Genomic DNA, 23,229 nt, shown 5'->3' with positions numbered 1-23,229 from the left:
TATTAAGTACAAATTGTCAAATACAATAACACAAGACAATAATGACAGAAGTTTGTTCTTCTAGAATATATATACATAAGTAGTTTATATATGTATATATACAAAGAACAAATAAATGTATATATAAACTACTCAACACCAGGCGATCCGTACGCTCGTTTGAGCTCCTATTCTAAAAAAAAATCTCCAACATCTTCAATAACAAGAAATGAATCAGAAACCCAAGAAATACATAACATAACTAAAAAGAAGAAAGATCAGCTCTACATAGTAACTTACAACGTCAGAACTTTATATATACCTGCTGGTCGCACATAGCTCAAGAGACCCATGGTATTCTTTAGAGGAGGCCTTCACCTTCACTTGAAGTGGGGTTCATGCATGGGTAAATAACATCACAAACTTTCTTTTTTTTTTGTTATTTTTATATTTTTGTTATATATATATATATATATACAAGTAGTCTATAAATGGTAATAATTAAATTTTTATACTAAAACGATTCAAATTACTTGTTTACACAAGTTAAAAATATTAATTAAATAAAACAATCGTCCAAATAGTAACAAGTGCACTAGATGTATCATAATAACTTAAAACATATTTATATGGGTTTTTTTTTAATAATATGGGTTAAAGTATAAAATTGCAGTTTCATTGTAATAGGTACGAGTACTTCGAATTGACATACGATTGCTTAAGATTTTTGTGTTTCATTGAATTTTTGAGAATCATTTTTTACGTAGGTACGTGCGTACTTTTATAGTTCTTCTTTTCAAAAATGTGCAACCTTTGATTATCGACTTTCAGTTGTTATTTAAAGTGAAACTTTTATTACATCGTCTCAAACTTTTTCGTCTGTGTGTTGCATGTCGCGTGACGGTCGGGCGGCGCCTATAGTTCGCAGCAGCTGACCGTATAGTGTAGAGACTATTACTCATTTGTGCCAGTGCTCCACGCTATTTTGTTTGTTTTTGTCAGTGTTGTTTGTCAGTGTTTAATGTAATCCTTCAATCAATCAATATTTTTAACCAGGTCTAAGACACAGAGTTCAATAAAAATATTAGTTGGAGCCTGTATCCAAGTGGTGACAATGTCCCATTATAATTCCATTTTTCCAAGTATAAAATAAAGATTAAATATTATTCCAAAAATTTTCAGTTTCATTATAGACATTTGTCTATAATGTGAAGATGACGAAAAAGATGGATACTTGGAAAATTCGAGTGATTTTTGAATACGAGTTTCCGACGCGTAACTAACGCGGCAGAAACAGCTCGCAATATCAATGTTGCGTTTGGAGAGTAACGCACATAAAAAATACTATTTTAAGAAAATCTAGTTTTCATAAAAAGCGTGTAGTCACAAAATTTTATTTAATGTTAATTCGCGTTTATACATATATAAATAAATAAATAAACATAACCTGGACACAAATCTATTTTCGTATTTCTACTTAAGACTATAAAATTCACCTTATTCATACAACCAAGCTTTGAAATGAGCTTCCTTCCTTGTGCGATGTTTCCGGGACGATCCGACATGGGGGTACCTTCAAAAAAGCGCATACACTTTTCTAAAAAGTGTAAGGGATGAGTTAATATATTATTTTACAATATATATCCTTGTCTTGGTTACTAATTCTTATATATGTACTTACACAATTAAACTACAAGCTATAAGAATAACTCTTCTGAGTTTCGTACTAAACAAATGCGTCACACCGAGAAACAACGTGTTTTACTGCAAATGAAAATGATAGTTAAAAATAAAATAGAATAGCTCTGAAGTGTTAACTATAACCAATAGCAAGCATTGGCAACGTAAAAATAAGACTCAAGGATATGGCAAACAAGATAAAGTAGTGTTCATACCTCCAAATGCTACATTTTCACCATAAAAGTTGTCTTAAAACATCTTGTTTGCCTTAACATTAGGTTATCTGGTCGCTTGTTTATTCTCCTCTCCATGAAAAAAAAAAACTCCTATAGAGCAATCACTTTCTTAGTGCACTCAGACCAAATAAGTCGAACGTATGGAAAGTGGAACAATACAATGTGCTTAAAGTTATGAGTTCAGAATGTATGAACAAGTGAAGAAGAAAAGTGAAGTTAGAGTTGCAAGTTTAACATGATCCGATGCACAGAATCTAATAAGTGGAAGTGATGATTTACTTGAATGATCACTCTAGCACTTATCTATAAAAGCCTTTAAGTCCGTAAATGACCATTTGAGATAGCAAATAGCCAGGTTGACCAAAAGCTTACCTTCCACAACCATATAATAACAGTTACTCAAGAGTCATTTATGAGACTAGGGTTCGTATTAAGAAATGCGCGCGATTTCCACAGCGCCAATGTAATACAACTGTATTACAGTACCCTAGTGCGTTGTAAGCTTGAAGCGAGCTCCTGTGTATGGAATCCCTACAAAGTAACCTATTCCCTTATGGTGGAAAAAAAGCAAAAGGCATTTTTGCATTTCCTATATAAGTGGGAACTGGGTTACTACCCGGACTTGTAACCGACAGCGTATCTCATCGGTTGCCAGACACAACACTAGAAACCAGACGGGCTCTCGACCAAGCAACAAAATTACTTAAAGTTAGCCGGGGTTTAATAGATGCCCCTGATATTCCTAATGAGCTGACTCGATTGTATATACCTGATACTTATTATAGTCGTAACAGAAATCACCGTCTTCTGGCGGTACCCACATGTCGCACGGTTGCCCCGTGCCACATATATTGTAATTCCTTAATGGCCTCGTAGAAGCCCGCCCTGACTTTGATCTATTTACTAATAGAGTTGAGGAGATAAGCTTTACATTTCTATCTTGCTGTGTCTCCATTAAATATATTCTTCTCTCTCACACGCTATGTTTGTCTATCTAAACGTTCGTCAAAATCACACATAAATATTCGAAAACTGTCAACATTTTTTGTGCTAAAGCTAAATAGTTTAAACTTCTCTATAACGTAGAGGAACAAATTTCTGACAGTATTGTTTTGTAAGTTATGTCATTTCCTAGCTAATATTGCTGTTCAAAGTGAATGTAAATATGTTGCAGTTTTCTAAATTATACAGTTAAATGTTTTATAATGTAAGTAAAAACGTACCTATTATATTATGCTCTGAGCTTTCCCGGGGCATAAGAATAATAATAAGAAACTCCCATGCCGAAGGCGACTAAAGGCATAAGACTGTGGGAGGCTTCTTTGCACAAGATGCCGGCTATATTATGGGTACCAAAACGGCGCCTTTTTCTGTCTGTCCATCTGATATTAAAATCTATTCACAGGTACCTACATGACATACTTACACACATAATATTATAGACACGCCTGCTTCCCAGATAGGGAGGCATAGAATACGGTATTTTACGCTCGAGAGGTAAACGGGTCCCTGGCTCACCAGCAAATGAAAAGCAGCCACATGAACATACCAGAAGAGCTGGTCTTTGTAATAAGAGTATGCTATAACCTTGAAGGCAGCAGTCAAATCGGTTAGGAAAGTTCGCATTCAACCTCCATTTGCGACGGCCTTTAAATACTTCCATAGCAGCCCTTTTTTCTAGCAATATTAAAATATTTCTACTACAATTTAAGGGGGTTGTGTGTGTGGAATCGTATCAGAATAGCACTACGCCTCCTCCTATCTCCTCCCGTGGGTGTCGTAAGAGGCGAATAAGGGTATAAGGGTTCCAAGAGTGTCCAAGGTAGCACCCACATAAGCGACAAGGCAGGGGGCGCTAAGAATTCCCGGGTTCGGCAACGCTACCACGAATGAAGACTATTGGCCCTGGTAACAAATAATGTCAATACACAGCGGACCGACGAGAAATTGGAGGAACTGGAGGAAGCTTTGAGCAGACTACTATGGGATATCGTAGGGTTATAGAGAGAAGAGAAACAGGGAGAGAAGAAGACCGAAGATAGGGAGAGGACTCGATATTACTAAATTCCAAACTCCTGCTCTACTTCCGGAAGGGCGACCAACTGTCCCAGGGTGGTTTCGGATTCCTCGTTCCTAAGTCTCTCGTTGAGTTATACAGGTTTACGCTGCGATACACTTAGATGCAGAGGTAGCCATGTATGAGGACATCTCCACAGCCATTCGCACTTCTAAGACTTCAACGTTGTAATGGGAGACTTCAATGAAAAACTGGGCAAACGTAGCGGCGATGAGTTGAGAATGGGACAATTTGGTTATGGAAATCGGAATACGCGAGGCTTGACGCTGGCTGACTTCATGGAGGAGGAGGATCTCTATATTATGAACTCCTTCTTCACGAAACCGAACGATTTTGGTTTACGATGTATTCCTGCCTTCTTCCTAGAAACGTCGCTGCGGGCGTTCTACCGTATTTATCACGTCGCGTCAAGTATTTCGAAGAGATTTTTGAGCTGATCCCTGCCGCATTCCATCTGGATGTGTGTCGTTCTCACAGTGCTATTCTCAAAAAACTTTCTTCTACTTTAAACCACACTAAATGCCTTTCACTGTGTTCAGAGTCAATTGTATATTTTAAAGACCTTCAACGTTCATTTCATTCTTCAAGGGCGTCCGTGGTCGCTTTTCATGAATCAACCCACATTTTTCCTCCGCTTCCATAAAAACAATTCTGGCAACTGAAGATTTTAAATCAAATTTGTTTGCAGGTGTGTAGTACCATCAGATGACGACTGCCGATGCTGCTATCACCCAGACTTGTGTCAAACGGTGCTGCGGCTGTTGAGGAGACGCGTATGTATGTTAGAAATTCCATTGTCCCAAAATGTTGTTTTACGTTAAAAAAAAACCGTTTAAATTACCGACTTCAAAAACTAAAACGTATACAATAACTTCGGTGTCGGTAAAGTCGGTGCCAAGCCAAATGTAATAGTATGTACTCGCCACGACCAATTGGCATCTATTCCGGGTCGAACTAAAGAAGAATCTCGTGAATCCGATCATAAATCTCAGCGTAATCGGGCTTGATGCAGCTTCACATAATACATAAAAACTGTACCTACATCACTAAAAAAGCCTTGTAGTACACAAATATTCTGACAGGCCCTATTCTGTACATAAAGACAATCCACGTCATACAAAAACAAAGGCGAAATATGGCACATGCCTCAAATTACACCATACTATGCTTCGACTGCTATATCTATAGATTTCTGCGTTTTCTCCAGTTGTTTAAAATATTATTGGTCAATAGGCAGCAATATAAACATTTTTTTCAGTTTGAGCTGCGTCTGTTGAATTTAGAACCAGATTTGGACAGTGACATCAGTGGAGTAGCAACTAGGTATTTTTTTAAACCTGACAAAAAAGAGACTTGCTATAAGTTTTACGTTTGTTAGTCTGTCCATATTTTATAGATATCGATCGATCAAGATTTGTTCAGTCGGAGGTATTACGTTTTTTATAAAGGCGAAAGTTTCTATGATTATTTGTTGAATTTGTGTGTATATTTTTTACTTTTGGATTGGATTTGGATTTTATAAATTAGTATCCTATAATGAGAGAAACAAACACTTTGTAAATATAATAATATTGTTATATATATAAAATAATTCGGTAACCTAGTTAGGTAAAATCACACTAGACTTATTTGGTTTGTAAAATTCTTCATATCTCTCTCTTGATACCAACTGGCGCCAATTCTCTTCTCGTGTACGGGCAAGCTAAAAAAGGTTAGCTTTTACAGATTTGTAGTGTAAAACAAGTATAAATTATAACTAGGTAACCATACCTACGTAGGTAAGGACGCGACCAGCACACAGTCAAAAATGGAAATTATAGAGTCGCTAATTTTTTTAAAAGCCCAGTGAACAATGAACACAGACGTCTATCTGTGAAACCGTGTAAATAGAACTTGTTTGTAGTTGTTCACGTCCTTGTAAGTCGTTCACATTCACTGGCAATGGCTTTCTGTACACAAAATACAATATTTGTAATCATTGTTCACTGGGCTTTTAAAAAAATGAGCGACTCTATAATTTCCATTTCTGACTGTGTGCTGGTCGCGTCCTTTCATCTGTCCCTTTCTGATAAGCGGGAGAGAAAGGAATGTGGATAATTGTCAATAATTGTACCATATTTATTGAAAATATATTCGGTTTACTAAATTATTTACGCTTTTTGCAATCCAATCTTGTATAAATAATATAAATATACTGGTGAAAAGTCACGCCATCTTTTTTTAGGTTGCTAACGTACTATTTGAGCACTTTTCACGTTCGCGATTCTGAAACACACTCAGTGTTACTTGGTGGTATGTTGTATCGCTTTATGTGGCTACCAATTTATCTAGTTTATGACAATTCGTACTTTTCTTAAACATTGTTAAACAGGCGCTAAGTATAATAAAAATAGTTAAATTATTTCAGTTTACCTCGTTGGTTTGTAACTGAGCACCTCTTCTTCTCATCATGGATGGAGACACTGAAAGAAGGGCAATTATTTGTGGTCTCTACGATTTTGGCTTGGCAGTTAGTCTGCAATTCTTGCAAACACGACCGCATATTAATAACATTGGTAAAGTTGAATATCTTTTCATAATTATTAGGTCTTCTGCTATTTCTAAGGTGGATAGTTTTGTATTTTTTATAATTTTAGCTATTTGTATTGTTATGTTTTTTGTTGTTTTTTTCCCGGAGCAGGGCTTGTTATGCTCGCCTAAATGATACTGCTCGTGGTGACGTCATGGGACGAGTCGTCGTTACCTTAATTTAGATAATAATATGTGCGAGGGAAGCGATTTCCGGTCCATGTGTCATGCTCTGAATGGACTGAATGGACGCTGCTTGTAGTGCCTGGTCGATCCTCTTTTTCTCCATTTTTAATAGATAATTTATTATTTTAAATTATTCGCTTAAAAATATATAATTGCTTTGTATATATGTGTACCTACTTATTGTGTAATGTTTGAGTAATTTTGGTGCACCACTTTATATAGATACATTGTGTAAAATGTAATTTAAAATGCTGAAACTGTAATTTTTTAAATAAATGAACTGCAATCAGTTTGTTGCTACTTCTTCTCATTAAAGCTCAAATTATCCGAAGTAGTATTTAATTCTTTGACATTCATAAGTGTCATCTTTAACATAGATGGTGCAGGCAATTTGTTTTAATTACTAATGGAGTTTTAAAAAATAAAACCAAAACCCCATTCACACACTTCACGAAATGTTTTTACATTTCAACGATTAGGCAATTTATTTAATAAACAGAAATGAAGAATGCAGTACGTACAAAAACCCAACATGGGTCATGGATAGATAATTTGATCCTCTCATATATCTTCAGGTATCACTTCGTCTGACAGCGGAGTGGCTGGAGTCAAGAGAAGTAGTGGCTGGGTTGACCGAGCAGTCCAACTATATAATGTGAGATACAATACAGACAAGGTATTCTCCAATTATTTATGTTTTTTTTGGAGTGAAAACTTCTACCATAGACACGTTGCGCACTTTTTGGATGAGTGAAATCTCGTGAGTTCGCGTCACCGAAATGGTTATAGCGGTATATCTGTAGTTACACAGCTGCCGTATTGTGCAATATTAGTGCTGTGTATATCTTATGAATGCATTTTAGAAATTTTTTTTTGTTTTATTAATATGTTATTGAAATTAAGTTTTAAAAATAAATTTATATTAATAATTTAATTGTTTTAAGACATTATGAAATTTTTTACCAAAGTTTTCACGTCTATCGGCAGCGGCGCTTTCTCTCACGCATACGGCGGCGGTAGACATTTATGTTATAGTAACCTTTACCACACAAACGAATACTAAGAATTCCTTTGAATTTCGTAATACATTTGTTTTCAACATTTTCTGGGACCTTGTTGTAAAAGCATACACATCGTCACACAAAAGACTTACCCCCTTATTGATAATGGTCCGCAAACTTTAAACAGCCGCTAAGGAGTGTTTTTTCATTCTGACTTAGGTCAATAGAAGAAGGCAGAGTGAGAATTAGCAATGCTTTAAGTTAGCAGACTATTATGAATAAGGGGGTTACTAACAAGACAGCAGTAGTAGTAGGCATTATAAGTTTATGTCTGTTCTTGGTGATAACATTATGGCTGTGACAGTTTCTAGCAAATTCACTTATGTGCCTATGTACATACATAAAATTATCAACAATATATTGAGATCAACAGTTCAGATTATACAAATGATTTAAGTTTTCTTTAGTGTTAATTCCGCCAATATTTGTTTTTAAAACAATTCGACACGTGTTTCGCCTCTACACGAGGCATTCTCAGGACGTGTTGTCTCGCCAAAATCTGGCACGACACTCAGAGACACCAGTCTCGTTTTGCTCTCAATGATTCTTTAATATATTTCTTTCATAATATTTGTGTACGTTCGTCTCTAGAGTGAAGACTGTATTTCGAAGTGTTCTTCATCACAACGCACTGAATCCCCTGGTCTGCATCGGAGGTCTTCAGTCTTAACAAGTAACTATTATTTTATACTGGCCTACAGAAATACCTAAAGTACAATTATATTTGACATAATATCTTAATATATATATTTCTTATGTGCGTCTGTTGTAATTGAACTCCTCCTAAACGGCTGGACCGATTTTAATGAAACTTTCTGTGTGTCTTCAGGTAGATTCGAGAATGGTTTAGATTCACAATTGAACTACCTCCTAAACGGCTGGACCGATTTTAATGATTTTTTTGTGTGTTCCAGTGAATTTGAGATTTGTGTGTGTCTTCAGGTGGATTCGAGAATGGTTTAGATTCACAATTGAACTACCTCCTAAACGGCTGGACAGATTTTGATGATTTTTTGTGTGTTCCAGTGAATTTGAGATTGGTTTAGATTCTCAATCTCCGTCCATATAATATAATTCTCCTGCTCATGTGTATGTTAGTGAACTCCTTCTAACGGCTGGATCGATTTTTCATATTTAAGACATGCGTACCTACTGGACAACGTCTGTGGGTTCAACTATTTTAATATATAATAGAATTTGAAAAGATTAACTTATCTATTCAATAAATATAATAAAGTTATCTATTACTTGTGCTATTTTACGTTTATAGAAAGAAAATTACTATTATTTTATTAAATAATATTTACGCATAAATAGCCCGTGTTATGGGTTGCAAGACAACGATATATTTAATACAATATAGTTACTTAAACATACATAAATACATATAAACATACATAAATACATTTTAACATCCATGACTCGGAAACAAACATCCATATTCATCATATAAATGCTTGCACCTACCGGGATTCGAAACCGGGACCTGTAGCTTAGTAGGTAGGATCGCTAACCACTCGGCTAGTCAATTGTAATAAAGAAGGTATTAAATATAGAAGTTACATAATAAAGGTTTCTTTAAATCATTAAATTGTTTTTATAGAATTATTAGAAAGAATTTAATTCACATATTTTTTATGTAACTATACAATTGAAATTTGGTATATTACAAGAGTCAATATCGTGTAACCTTGATAAAGTCTTGCATGGTTTGTTCAACTCTCAGGTTGTAGCTTCATCTGCAAGATTTTATCAACGATACGTCACTCGAACGGTATACTCAATTGGTAAGAGCGCTCAAACGGCGCGAGATTCGGATTCGAGTCCCCGCATCCTTCATAAAATTTTGTTCCCTATTTCGTATCCTCCAGCTAACCGACAAGCCAACTGGGGGCGAGGACCGTAGTTAGATCGCTGAAAACGATTAACGGCCGTTCCCACTAAACAATTTACAGATAGAGATAAATTACTACCTTCTACTGTCAGTAATTAGCTGTCAATAATCTTAAGCTGTCCCAATATACCCGTTAAGTCATCCTTATCGCCTTATATTGGGACGCGTGAATTGCAATTTCCCTACAAACTCTTATCGCTGGTAAGCTATACGTCGTCCCTTTGAAAGACAGAGTCTACAGATAAGGTGAGTTACCGTCGATAAGTTTAGACAGAAAAGTCAACGATAGTCAACGATAGTTACGATTTTTATCTCAAGTAAGAGATAGACTGAATATTGGGAACAGCCGTAAGAGAAAAAAGCCTTGAATGAAGGAAATGTACTGCTAATAAGTTTACAAAACATACCGGTGATGAAGATATTACATTAACTAGTAAATTAGTAGTGAGGTCTGAGGTTGAGTTTAGTCAACAATATACTTTGTGTAACAGCACGTATCGTGAAAAACACTCTGATAATAATTCCCTAACAAAAGAAGTGTATAACATAAAATAATAAAGTAATGCGGATTGATCTCCGCTGCGCTCCAACTAGATACCACACTACCTAAGAACAATAGCTTATTTATTGCGGCAACTATTAGATGCTTATGTGCGTGGCATTTTGACACTCAATGGCATCTTTCAAATTTTGTAACATACCTCCGCTTCGTGTTATTTTACATTGAATTTAATAAAATACAAAATATTTACTGATGATATGTGATCCCAGTGCCTCTTATTTCTTGTAGTATTACTTTTAGAAAGTTTTACTACGCAACCCGAGATTTTAGTTTTAATTATTAGCAAAGTTTAACAGAACATGTGGCACGTCAACGTCACACATTGTTCGATTGTATCTAGTTGGAGCGCAGTGGAGGCCAATCCTTAATCTAAGTATGCTGCAGTGAAAGCTTTGATGATGAAGATTGATTTTGACATTACTGCTATTGACATAAGGTACATTTCACGAATGCGAGTTCGCACGGTCGCTCCGGCAGTACCCAGCATCCAGTGAGATGGTGACGTCACGCAGCGCTGAAATCATTCAGAGAGTACTGACGTACTCGCAGGGGAAGAGTTGTGAGTAATTCAAATATCATTTTAAAATATCTATATATATGAAAAAGAATTGCTGTTCGTTAGTCTCGCTAAAACTCGAGAACGGCTAGACCGATTTGGCTAATTTTGGTCTTGAATTATTTGTGGAAGTCCAGAAAAGGTTTAATACGTTTAATAAATATGAAAATACTCGGAATTAAATAAAAAAAAAATGATTTTTTATGTGTCCCCCATCGTTCAGAAATCAAATAGAAATAATAGTTTAAAATGAATAATTAAAATGATTTTTTATATCTTTCTAACTTTTTCAGGAGGTAACACTTGAAAAAGGATTCCTTTTGTTTGTTTTAAGTTTATTTTATACAAAAATTTAGGTCTTTTATTTATCGATTGAGGCAGTACGACGTCTGCCGGGTCAGCTAGTTATTATATAATTTTAAAGTGCTATAACATGGTACGGCATGTGCCGGGTCGTGTCCTTACCTCAAATATGTGCGAATGAAACGCCAAGGTCGCATGGACCAACCATCGTTTCAACTCGTGAAAGGATGCTGCTTGTGGTGCCAGGTCGACCTTTTTTTTTATGGAATAGGAGGGCAAACGAGCGTACGGGTCACCTAGTGTTAAGTGATCACCGCCGACCACACTCTCATGCAACACCAGAGGAATCACAAGAGCGTTGCCGGCCTTTAAGGAAGGTGTACGCGCTTTTCTTGAAGGTACCCATGTCGTATCGTCCCGGAAACACCGCACAAGGAAGCTCATTCCACAGCTTCGTAGTATGTGGAAAAAAAGCTCCTTGGAAACCGCACTGTGGAGGACCGCCACACATACAGAGACCTGTGTAGTTAATAAATCATTGTAGGTTGGATGCGATTACTAATTATGACAGCAAGAAAAATAAAGGTTGATACATCCATTAAAGGATAATTTTTTTTATACAGTTTATTCTTTATTACTTTTCACAAAATAATTAATATTTAAAATTTTGAAAGGCAAATCATTCGTTTTTTAATTTCAATCTAACCTGAGCCGAGTTAAGAATTGATGCTGAAATGCATTTTAGATTTTCGAAGTAGTTACTCATTTAATGATGTTAGTCGTTTTTCAGTTACAAATCGTTCGAGGTCGAGGAGACTGCGTCCACCAGGTCGTGTCTCTTCGCGGAGATGCCTGACGCATAAAGGGAAGACACACAGAAGAAACAGCCTCGGTCGGAGAAACATCCAAACAACACCAGTAGTGGTAGACGATATCAAATGCCGGAGCAACAGTTATGGCTCAAGGTACATTGTTATGGGAATAAGTGAGCGAGGATCGAACAACCCTTGATGTAGTGACCAAAGACAAACAAAAGAACGTGTGCAACGGAGATACAACAAGATCACATATACATTCCACCTTCGCACGACACGCCACAAATTAGGATATCATCCCCACCATCTGGATGTGTGGCGGTCCTCCACAGTTCGGTTTTCAAGGACCTTTCTTCCTCGTACTACTACTAAGCTGTGGAATGAGCTTCCTTGTGCGGTGTTTCCGGGACGATACGACATGGGTACCTTCAAAAAAAGCGCGTACACCTTCCTTAAAGGCCGGCAACGCTCTTGTGATTCCTCTGGTGTTGCAAGAGAATGTGGGCGGCGGTGATCACTTAACACCAGGTGACCCGTACGCTCGTTTGTCCTCCTATTCCATAAAAAAAACATCACGTAGACATGTATATATCAGTATGGAAAGTAAGCCTTGTTGATAAAATACTTACCTACATGTGCGTACACTCCATTAAAGCAGCACCGACTTTAAAAAAGGAGTTTTGGAACGAAGTTCCTTATGGGGCGTTGCGGAGCGTAAAAAAGTAAAAAGTGTAAGATTTTTATGTATAGTGTATGTATGATAGCTATACAGTGTATATTGCAATATTATAGTCTACAGGATGACTGTTAAATAATATTATTAACCCGTTAGGAGCCCCTAAGTCATATTGAAGCAATTCGCGTTTCGCGCAGACTTTTATGGTTTTCTCATGGATGTCATTGTCACATCTGGACCAATTATAATGGGACCACACGAGAAGCACCGGCTTTCAAATAAAAAAATAATTATCAAAATCGGTTCACCCAGTCGAAAGTTTTGAGGTAATAAACATAAAAAAAAATATTGACGAATTGAGAACCTCCTCCTTTTTTGAAGTCGGTTAAAAACCAAAAGATCTTTGCTCAAAATCATACAGTGCAAATGAGCTCTCATCATTTATACGTACGTATTAAAAAAACTACATACTAGATCTCGTTCAAACCAATTTTCGGTGGAAGTTTGCATGGTAATGTACATAAATATTTTTTTTTGTTTTATCATTCTCTTATTTTAGAAGTTACAGGGGGGGGGGGGGGTATTTATTTTACCACTTTGGAAGTGTTTCTCATCATGTGATCTGCTTTTACCTAAGGGGGCGTCCATAAATTACGTGAGGTTTTTTTTTAATTTTCTGTCCCTACCTCCCCCCCTGGTGAGATGTCGTGAGATTTTCTTCAACCCCCTCCCCTATCCCCCAATCTCACGTGAGATTTTCCAAAATGTGTGTTTCTTACATAAACGTGTTGCATGGTTATTGTAAAGACGTATAACGTCGAAGTATGAACGAAATTATTTTCTTTCGAACGAATTAGTGAGTGATCTTAATCGTATTACGATTACGCTTAAGATTAAATCTTAAGCATGTACAATCTGAATTAAATGGACATGAATAGAAAAACAATTGCGTGATATTTGCCGAGACCCTCCCCTCTCTTCAACATAAGATTAGATGAGATTTGACTCGACCCCCTCCCCTCCTTAAACATCTCACGTAATTGATGGACGCCCCCTAAGGCTAATTTCAAGTGTAGACACAGACCTGTGGCCGCTATATAATATCGAGCAAAAAATCTTTATTCTACTCTGTTTTTGCATTTGTTGTTATAGCGGCAACTGAGATATCATCATTTGTGAAAATTCAAGTGTCTAACTATTACGATTCATGAGATACAGCCTGATGACAGACGGACGGACAGAGAGACGGACAGCGGAATCTTAGTAATAGCGTTCCATTTTTACCCTTTTGGGTACATCACTCTAGAAGTCCTTCCGTTCTACTTTTCACAACTTCTACATTTGTGTCGTGTATAAAATTTATATTAGATCTGGTTTTCAATTATCATGATTTTATAAATATTTTCTTTTTTTTTATTTACTCCACTGCTGTCATTGATCGCCTGATACAATAAACAACTTTAAGAGACTCCCAAGTGCCTATTAAAAGATCGTCAAAAATGTACATGCGGTGCTGTACATACGGTATAAATTGACTTATACAGATAACATTGAAACAATCATTTTAATTAACACATTATTTCGTAGCAGTAAGGCTCAAAATCTATTTGTACACCCCCATTAGAAGTAATACCACTACGTCACGGAACACGCGCGTGGACGCGAACACGATTCAAGAAAGTTTTCTTTAAGCAATTGAAATGTAATTATTTTGCAAAATTATTAAAAACGTCAAATTAGTTACACAGTTTTGTTAATTTAAAGTGACACTTACCTAAAATACAACACTCCATTCTTTTTAGGTTTAGATATATTGTTATTTGGACAGTTCACTGAACACTTTGCATGGCGTGGCGTCGTGTTTAAAGCGCGGTCGACACAACTGAACGAAAACCGTGCCTAACATACGCGAAAAGTTTTGAGCGTGATTGTGAATTACTTATTCTACGTCATTGCCTCATCCGTCTTTACTTTGTCGATGCACCTGTCTTAGTTCGAGTCTAAACGTTCTAGATAAGAATACACAATGTTCAAAGCTACTATTAACATGCCATTTCAGATCTGACGATGTGGAAGTAATGTACCAGTACTTAAAGCAGAGGCCACCCACCGAAGTACGATATTTGTCCAGCATAAGGAACGCCGTATGCAAGAATCTGCTGGATCTATGTGAGAGTGCGGAGGTTCGAATTTCTATTCTATATGCTTAACTTGGGGCAAGATAATTTGTGTAAACAAAGCGTGTCAAAGTGTGTCAATATTCTAAAACTGTTTTCTGTGTTCAGTATAAGTGTTCCCAGCGAGAGTCTTTTGATCGTATCGTTCCACTTTTTGCTTATGAAAATAAGGGTTGAGAGAAGCAGGTCACTACAATTGCACTCGTACCCTTGAGACATTAGATGTTAAGTCTCATTTGCCCAGTAATTTCACCAGCTACGGCGCCCTTCAGACCCAAACAGGCACACAGGGTACCACACCCATAATATAGCCGGCATCCTGTGTAAAGAAGCCTCCAACTGGTAAATTCCCTTAGTAGCCTCTTACGACTTACACTCTTGGGTCTGGGACTTCCCTATTATTTTTAATCACTTCACTATCACCGATTGATAGGTTTCTTTGCGCACAATAGGTGGGTAGTGGACACCATAGCAGTGCCTTTTTCTGCCGTCGAACAGTAATATACAAGCATATATCGTCCCCACCATCTGAATGTTTGGCGTTCCTGAACGTTCACGTACAACCTAACTGTGGAATGAGCTTCCTTGTGCGGTTTTCTATCGGCCGTTCCAAATATTCAGTCTTTCTCCGGTTGTGGCCTACTTGAGATGATGACAGACAAATGACGGTAACTTACCTTATCCGTACATGCTGTCTGCCAATGGGAGGACGTATAGCTTACCAGCGATAGAAGTTTGTATGGAAAGGCGATAAGAATGAGTTATCGGGTATATTGGGACAGCTTTAGAATATTGACGGCTAATTACTGACAGTAGAAGGTAGTAATTTATCTCTATCTGTAGATAGTATATTGGGAACAGCCGTAAGACGATACGTAATTCGTACTATACTCTATCGATTTATTCGATGGTTAGATATATGTTTATCTAAATAGTTAGAAATCCTTTTATTACATTAAAGTAATAGGCTTACAAAGTTAGTAAATATATGTGGGCTACATTATAATATAATATAAAGAAAAATAAATTTGGTTTAGGACCGTCCTTGCGCCAAAAGCCGCTACGAACGCCACAGAAGAATATGTCCCCAGAGAGAAGGAAAGGAGACCAATGTAAGACGACGAAATAATATAATAAATAGTAATTTTTTTTATAAAAATAAGCGACGAGACGAGCACGACGTTCAGTTGATTGTAATTGATACGCCCTGCCCATTACAATGCAGTGTCGCTCAGTGTTCTTGAAAAACACAAAAATTCTGAGCGGCAATACAGTTGCGCTCGCCACCTGGAGACATAAGATGTTAAGTCTTATTTACCCAATAATTTCACTAGCTACGGCGCCCTTCAGACTGAAATACAATAATGTTTCACGGCAGAAATAGGCGCCGTTTTGTTACACATAATCTAGCCGGCATCCTGTGCAAAGGAGCCTCCTACTGGTATTATTATGTCTCTTGAAATTCCTGACACAACTTGACTTAAACGTAAGTATACGAAATACAATGAAACATTATTTATCAAACAAATGGCTTCACATCAAACGGTTGACTATAGATGAAGTGGATATAGATTAACACATCATATATATTTAAATTATATATGAAGCGGTGATCACTTAACATCAGAAATTACTAATTAAACCTTAAAGCGCAATCGATTTTAGCCGCTGAATACATTGATACGAAACTTATAGGAGAGAATACTGGTAAAATTGAACCTATAATTTAAAATGAATAGGATGAAATAATCAAAACCACTTCTTTTGTAGACAAAGGGAGATTACTGATATTTTTTTTAAATCGAGTACGATTAAAAGAAGCAGAATTACCGAGTATATGCTCATAGATCTTTAGAAGCTTCTGAATAAAACAGCAATGCACAGCGTTGGCATTATCCCACTTCAGTGATATTTTGATGGGTGTTAGATAGCAAGGAGTGACTGAGCCATATTTTTGTAAAATAAAGGTGTCAAAAGAACGGCACAGTTATAACAAGATACTATTCTTGAGAAGGTAATTTAGCCTCAACACCTCGTACCAATAATGGTCCTAAAAGCAAGACACACTGGGTCATTAAGTTCGAGTTCCAATCGTGCTTGCGTTTAATATTTTGACATCATCAAGGCTTAAGTCGGCCATCGTCTTGTCCCGATCCTAATCTGTTGGGTCATGAAATATGGTTAATTTTAGGGAGATATAGCTTGCTCTAAACGCCATGATAATTTTAAATTAGCAGTGAAGAATTTTCTATTGGAGAATGTCCTACGTATTTCAATTGGATGACCACAAAATATGAAGGAAATAAAAGAGGAAAATAGCTTCACATTATTTAATGCTATATCACAATGAATTTATAAGCTATCGGACAATCCAGATATTTTCTAAGGTATTTTCTGTGTAAATATACTTATGAATAGGCTGGGTATATGATAAAACCTAATCAATATTTCAGTATGTTGTAAACCTATTTTTTTTGGAATCTGCCATAGAAATATCTAAACTAGACCAATAAGAAGCCGGACAGGTCGCCAGTAACATCATAAAAGTTATGAAATTTATTTTCTCAAAATCGAAATTTGTAAGGGCTAGTTTAAATGTTTAGCACTTACACTAATTTTGAAACAAGTAATACTCCAAAAGAGAAAGAAACACCGTTGTATCAAATTTAAAAAAAAGTTTCCCATGTACCTTTTAGCAATGTAATAATTAAATAATTAAAATTTTTTAATTTAATAATTATACAGGCTATGGTGTTTCAGATTCCTGCACCTTTGTTATCCCCCCCTTATTAGATAGATATCTTATTATTAAAAAAAAGGATATCATACATCTTCAATATAATGTAATAAAAACAAAAGAAGAAGAAAAAGCTTTGCTTAGTTTCATTTCTTATTATATGATGATATATATATTCACTACGACCTTATTAGATGGATATCTTAACCTGACTGTTTAATAACAAAAAGCAATAACGAAAATGGCTGAATCACGTCACATGAATAAAACTCGGTATAAAGTTGCGTTTGAAATTTTGCTTAGTAGTCGCGTTTTCGCGTTCAGAATTGTCACCTAGATATAGCAATAATTTTGCAACGCCAAAACCTTATTTTCTGATATCTACATTTTGTGAAAGTTGTAATTTCTCTTTTCAGAAAATTGGCGTTCAAGTAAAACAAAAATCATGTTTCTGTCAGACACCATCTTCATGCGTCTGTAAAAAACAATTATATTCAAATCAGCCACTAAGATTTATAAAGGAACCGGACAATTTAAAAACTGATATTGAACAATGGGTGGGAAATATGTTTTTATTGAACAATTTTGATGATATCAAAGATCAAAAAGATTTTATGGTAGACAAGCTCATTGATTTGATGAAACAAATTCACACAGAAGGAATGAATTATCAGCAAGCTAAGGATGAGATTGATAGAGAGTTAAAGCGTTTGGAAATATGGAATATAGATGAAAATGAAAGCTTCGTAGATAAATTAGCTGAATGTTTTTTGATGAAGTTTGTGCAACTGCAACTCCCTGATAAACTTGGTAATTATACATTGAAAGAATTGTTAGAGAAAATATCTTTCGAAGGCTACATTCCTAATGCGGAGATAAAAATAAAGGACTTACCAGGATTTTCAAAACTTACCGATACTGAAACTAAACTATTGGCTAAGACCCTTATTGCAGCTTTAAAAGAACAAGACTTTACGAATGACGATAAAAGTCACTCCAAACGACTACGTCAGTTTGATAAGACCGATAAATTTCCGAATGACATTCAAATTGTAACCGATACTTTAAAGGAGAAGGAAGTTTTTATACCTGAAATTTCAGAACACAATTTAGAACAAATGAGAAGTGAACAAAATAAGATGAATAAAAACCGTCTAAATCTATTACATGAAGTAGAAAATAAGGAAGGAATTAAGTTTGAAGAAGATTTTTCTAAATTTCAGGAAAGTCAACCTGATGTCAGTTTCGTTAGACGGAAAGTGAAGAATGAGCCAACTGACCAAGAAGAAAAAAGGAGAGGAAATTTAGTAAAAATAATTGATGACATTAATTTAAAAAAAGAAAAATATTCCCCTAAAATTGTAAGCGATTCGGCAGATATGACAACTAATGAGACAATAAAAGTTACTAAAAATCTTCAAGATAAAAGTTACACTGAACCGAAAAATCGAAAACAGTGGCACCAAGATAATTTTACAAAGTTTTTACAAAACGAAATTGATGGTTTAATACGAAGTGTTGACAAAGATAATTTTGAAGAATCATTAGCTTTAAAGTTAAGTGAATGGTTGCAGGATACTCTTAGTAAAGTAAACATGACAGAATTTGATACTACGAATGAGGCAAATAGTAGCAGTAATAAAACTAAAAATGTTGGTTTCAACAATAAGTTTGCAATGCGGTATCGGTCACGAGACTCTATTAACACTTTATATGACGATGGTAATATCGATGATACTGATCCTTCGAAAACGCAACTAACTAGTGATTCACCTTTTGATGCAAATAAAATGAGTAGATCAAATATTCTACACAAGGAAAATGAAAATTTGCGCCTCTCTGAAATCCATGTCTCAACACCATTAAAAGAGCCGTTAAATACGACACACCTCACACAGTTTCAATCTCCTATTCGTAAAGATCGACGTGATACGAATAGCAGTGATGTTACAGATGATCAGAGTGTTAATGAAAATTTAATGGGTTCACAAAAAAAATTATGTATTAAAGATTTCTTGAGAACATGGTTACGTGAAATGAATTTATTCAACAAGGATATTGAAGAACAAATAGTTGGTATTTTAGCAAAGGATATTATGGACCGACAAAAGTATTTAGAGGTTTCAAATACTTTACCGACTAGCAACGAAGAGTTGGAGCATCTAAAATATCAAATATACAAGCGATTAAAAAGTATCATAAGTTATGAAAATCTGCCTCAAGTAATCCAAAATACTAATGATTTGTTTGATCACTTAAAAAATAATTTACATTGTAGTGATATCGAAAACACATCTTTTGATTTGAAAGAAGCAGCAAATTATATAAATCGGCCTAAAAAATCCACAGACAATGATATTGACGCCAAAGAAAACATAGAAAAGTCTAGGAATATTTTGTCAACACCACAAAAATACTTCCAAAATAAAATCCATCGATTTCATTCTCAACAACCTCAAGATACTGCAAATAATAGTGAAAAGCCTGTTGATCATATTTCACAAAATCTTTCTAATATCAAAGAAATTTTACAAAAATGGTTTAAAGAACTAAACATTTTGGACAATGTTATTGAGAGCAACGTTGTTGATCTTTTAGCACAAGATCTTGTAGAAAAACAAAACTATTTCCAACTTTCAAATCCTAGACTATCTATAAATGACCTTTCTCATAAAATTTGTAAGAGATTACAAAATGTCGTAAATGAAGATGACCTTTCTAATGCAATGCAAGAAACTACTATTTTATATGAACGCTTGAAAAAATTATTAAAGAAATCAAGTGAACCCGTAAATAAAACTTATGAATCCAATAACGAAAAAGATATGACTAATCATCCTAAAGATCCTAATTCTAACATAATTGGTAAAGAAATTAAATACACATCAACACCCCGAAATACCCTAAAAAATAAGTTTAACCAAACCTTATCTTTATCATCTATACACGAAGAACCGCATGATGCTTCACATTATAGTAAAAAACCAAATGAAAATCATGTACAAAAAATTTCACATATTTTAAACGAATGGTTTGGCAAATTAAACATGTTCGGCAAGGTAATTCAAAATAAAATTGTTGATCTATTAACACAAGACATCATAGATAGGAAAAATTATTTACAGGCAATCAATACCAAACTCTCAAATGACATGGAGTTAGAACATCTTAAATATTTAATTTTCAAGCGGTTAAATAATATTGCCAATGATGTGGACTTGGGTCGTGCCATGAAATACGCTGCTGAATTATTCATTCCTTTAAAAGACGTATACAAAGACAATTCTGAAATCGAAGACCAGTTTTCAAATCTAACGTTCGGACTGGAACGTCAGCTCAAAGATACTAGCAAAACTTTTTATAATGATCGCCAGTATCTCAAAAATGACGGTGAATTGACTGCTTCGCCATGGAACTCACTGAAAAAGCAAATAGTAGAAATGATAAGGAAAGAATATTTTCCAGGAAGTGTGCCCAACATTGATATAGTAAAAGAAATTGACCAATTTATAGAAAACGTAGTTCGGAAATCATTACATAGAAAGAGTGACTTAGAATTGAGAAATGAAATTAAAGACCTTTTTAACAAATGTCACTTGCATTTCAATGATTCGGATTTTTTAGAAGAAGAACTTATACAATTAATAAAAAGCGTGAAGGAAGACATTTCAACAAATACTCAAGAGGAGTTGGTTTCTGCAATGGATGAATACAAAGAGCGTATTCGTGATACAATAACAAAAACCATACCATTTTTAGAAGGAATAGATCCATCTTTTGAAGCACTAAAAGACAAATTAGCAGATGCTTTTGTAAGTCTTCATTATATTGCTGATAAACCAGAGGAAAAACATGAATATAGAACGAAAATTCGAGGAGAAATTGGTCGTTTTTGTGATAACTTTTTAAAACGTTTCCCAGCTTTACAATCAAATTTAGAAAACATTAATGAAGATCTTTATAATGCTCTTTTAGAAGTTTCGGTACCTTGTAATGAATTATTAGAACACACACTTGAGAGCTTTAATAGTATTCAGGATATAATACGTGAATGGATAAATGAGTTACCCCTAAATCAGTCTGAACAGTTGTTAGCAAAGAAATCAACAGGCATACTAGAGTTAACTAATACTTTACATAAATTTAAAAAGAAACGAGACATACCACATAGTCAAAATGATGAAAGTACAATAAATGCAATCATTGACTGGTTAAAAAAGTTGCCCATTGGGAATTCACCTCCTTTCAATTTCCACGACGAAGCTGAAAAGCTTTTGAATGCAATTGTAGGTGAAAAAACTGAAGGAAATGTACAATCTATAAAAAGCGATAAAAATACTCAATATACACCAAGGATACCACCTAGCACCTTAAGTGCCAAAGATAAGGAGCACTTACAAATAGTTCGTGAACGGAATTCAAAATCTCAAGCTTATAAAAATGAATTTAATTCCACTACCAAATACCCTGCACTTACCATTGACATAAGTGTGCAAACTGAAAATGAATATTTTAGCACAACATATAAACGAGTATCACACGCTGAAAGTAAAGAAGAAAATAACGCATATCTCTCACCAAAAGTTTTCATTAAAGAATATCAATGGAACGACAAAGCTCAGGGTCATCTATCGAATTTGGAAACGCAATCGAAAATAAATTTAACTGATGAAACACCCAATCAATCAAGAAGAAGGATAATTCAAAGCATGCCAGATAATTCTGCAAAGCCGATAAGGTCTAATTTAAAACACCATGAGAACGAAAATCTACCAGAAATGCATCATTTACCTGAAAGATATATGGACTCAGAATTACCGAATTTTGATGATTATGATACTATTCACAGAATACCGCAGTTGACTTCGCGGACACTACCATACATAATAGAATCACGTAACTACGAAAGTAATCTCGTTAGATTGCTTCCACATCCAAATGATGATGAAAGACAAAGTATCCCTAAACATAATTATAGAGGGAAAAGTTGTCAACGCAGAATGCATAGAGAATTTTATGGAATGGACGTACCATACTTAGATCATCAAGAAGCACAAAAAAGTGGTAGACGTCCAGATTTATCTAGTAAAGGTAAAAATACAGACTTTGATCATAGGTTGCATTGTAATTGCAGTCGTCACATGATGAGTAAATGCCGGTCTCCTAGTCATTATCGGCCTCAAATTAGTAAATGTCTTAAATATTGTGATCGTGTTAATGCTCCGTATTGTCCTTATCCTAGTCCATTGTATTTCCATGATGGTGTGTCGTAATGCCTTTGCGATTGTGTTTTTAAATGACTTTGTTTTCGCGAATACAGTACTGTTGGATTTTAAATAATTTTCATTTATAATTTCCTTGTACCTGCACAGAAATTAATGAAAAAGAAGAACGCGTGAATATAACGATTAAAATATCTACCATTCCTAACTTAAAATACATAAGATTCACTTGGATATTTTCAATAGTTAATGAGATACAAAAAGAAAATATTTAAGATGCTTGGCCAATTCATGCTTTCAAATATAATGTTCTCATCCGCACAGGACCTTTATGACAATAAGGGATAAAAGGGAAGTAATTTAATAATAAGTCCTATTACAAACACCATTCCTGAGAGTAGTTTTCAGTCTATTTCAGCTCAAAACACCGATTTAAAGTCTATGCTTGCTCACTTTGACGATAGATTTAATAGTTTAAATTCTACAATAGAATCATTTAA

At 35.2% G+C, this 23,229-nt stretch overlaps 2 protein-coding genes across 4 annotated transcripts in view; one reads left to right on the top strand and one right to left on the bottom strand.

Moving 5' to 3' along the window:
• The window catches only part of LOC126971377 (uncharacterized), a 453,035-nt gene that overhangs the window by 228,962 nt on the left and 200,844 nt on the right, over positions 1–23,229 (bottom strand). The gene's annotated exons all lie outside the window — the stretch shown is intronic.
• LOC126971321 (uncharacterized) lies at positions 3,014–22,847 on the top strand. 3 transcript variants are annotated; one of them, XM_050817552.1, is made up of 10 exons: positions 3,014–3,102; positions 4,661–4,745; positions 6,380–6,527; positions 7,302–7,402; positions 8,379–8,460; positions 10,680–10,802; positions 11,893–12,067; positions 14,653–14,776; positions 15,808–15,882; positions 17,924–22,847. In XM_050817552.1, exons 3-10 carry the CDS (start codon positions 6,422–6,424, stop codon positions 22,778–22,780), a joined length of 5,643 nt encoding a protein of 1,880 aa, XP_050673509.1. In that variant the 5' UTR covers positions 3,014–3,102; positions 4,661–4,745; positions 6,380–6,421; the 3' UTR covers positions 22,781–22,847. The 3 variants fall into 3 exon arrangements, with proteins under 3 accessions (XP_050673509.1, XP_050673508.1, XP_050673510.1); XM_050817551.1 differs by having other exon boundaries at positions 4,661–4,749; XM_050817553.1 differs by lacking the exon at positions 8,379–8,460 and having other exon boundaries at positions 4,661–4,749.

The sequence above is a fragment of the Leptidea sinapis genome, chromosome 23 (assembly GCF_905404315.1).
Source record: "Leptidea sinapis chromosome 23, ilLepSina1.1, whole genome shotgun sequence".
NCBI lineage: Eukaryota > Metazoa > Arthropoda > Insecta > Lepidoptera > Pieridae > Leptidea > Leptidea sinapis.
Note: the sequence above shows the minus strand (reverse complement) of the source record. Positions and strands in the feature narration are given on the sequence as shown.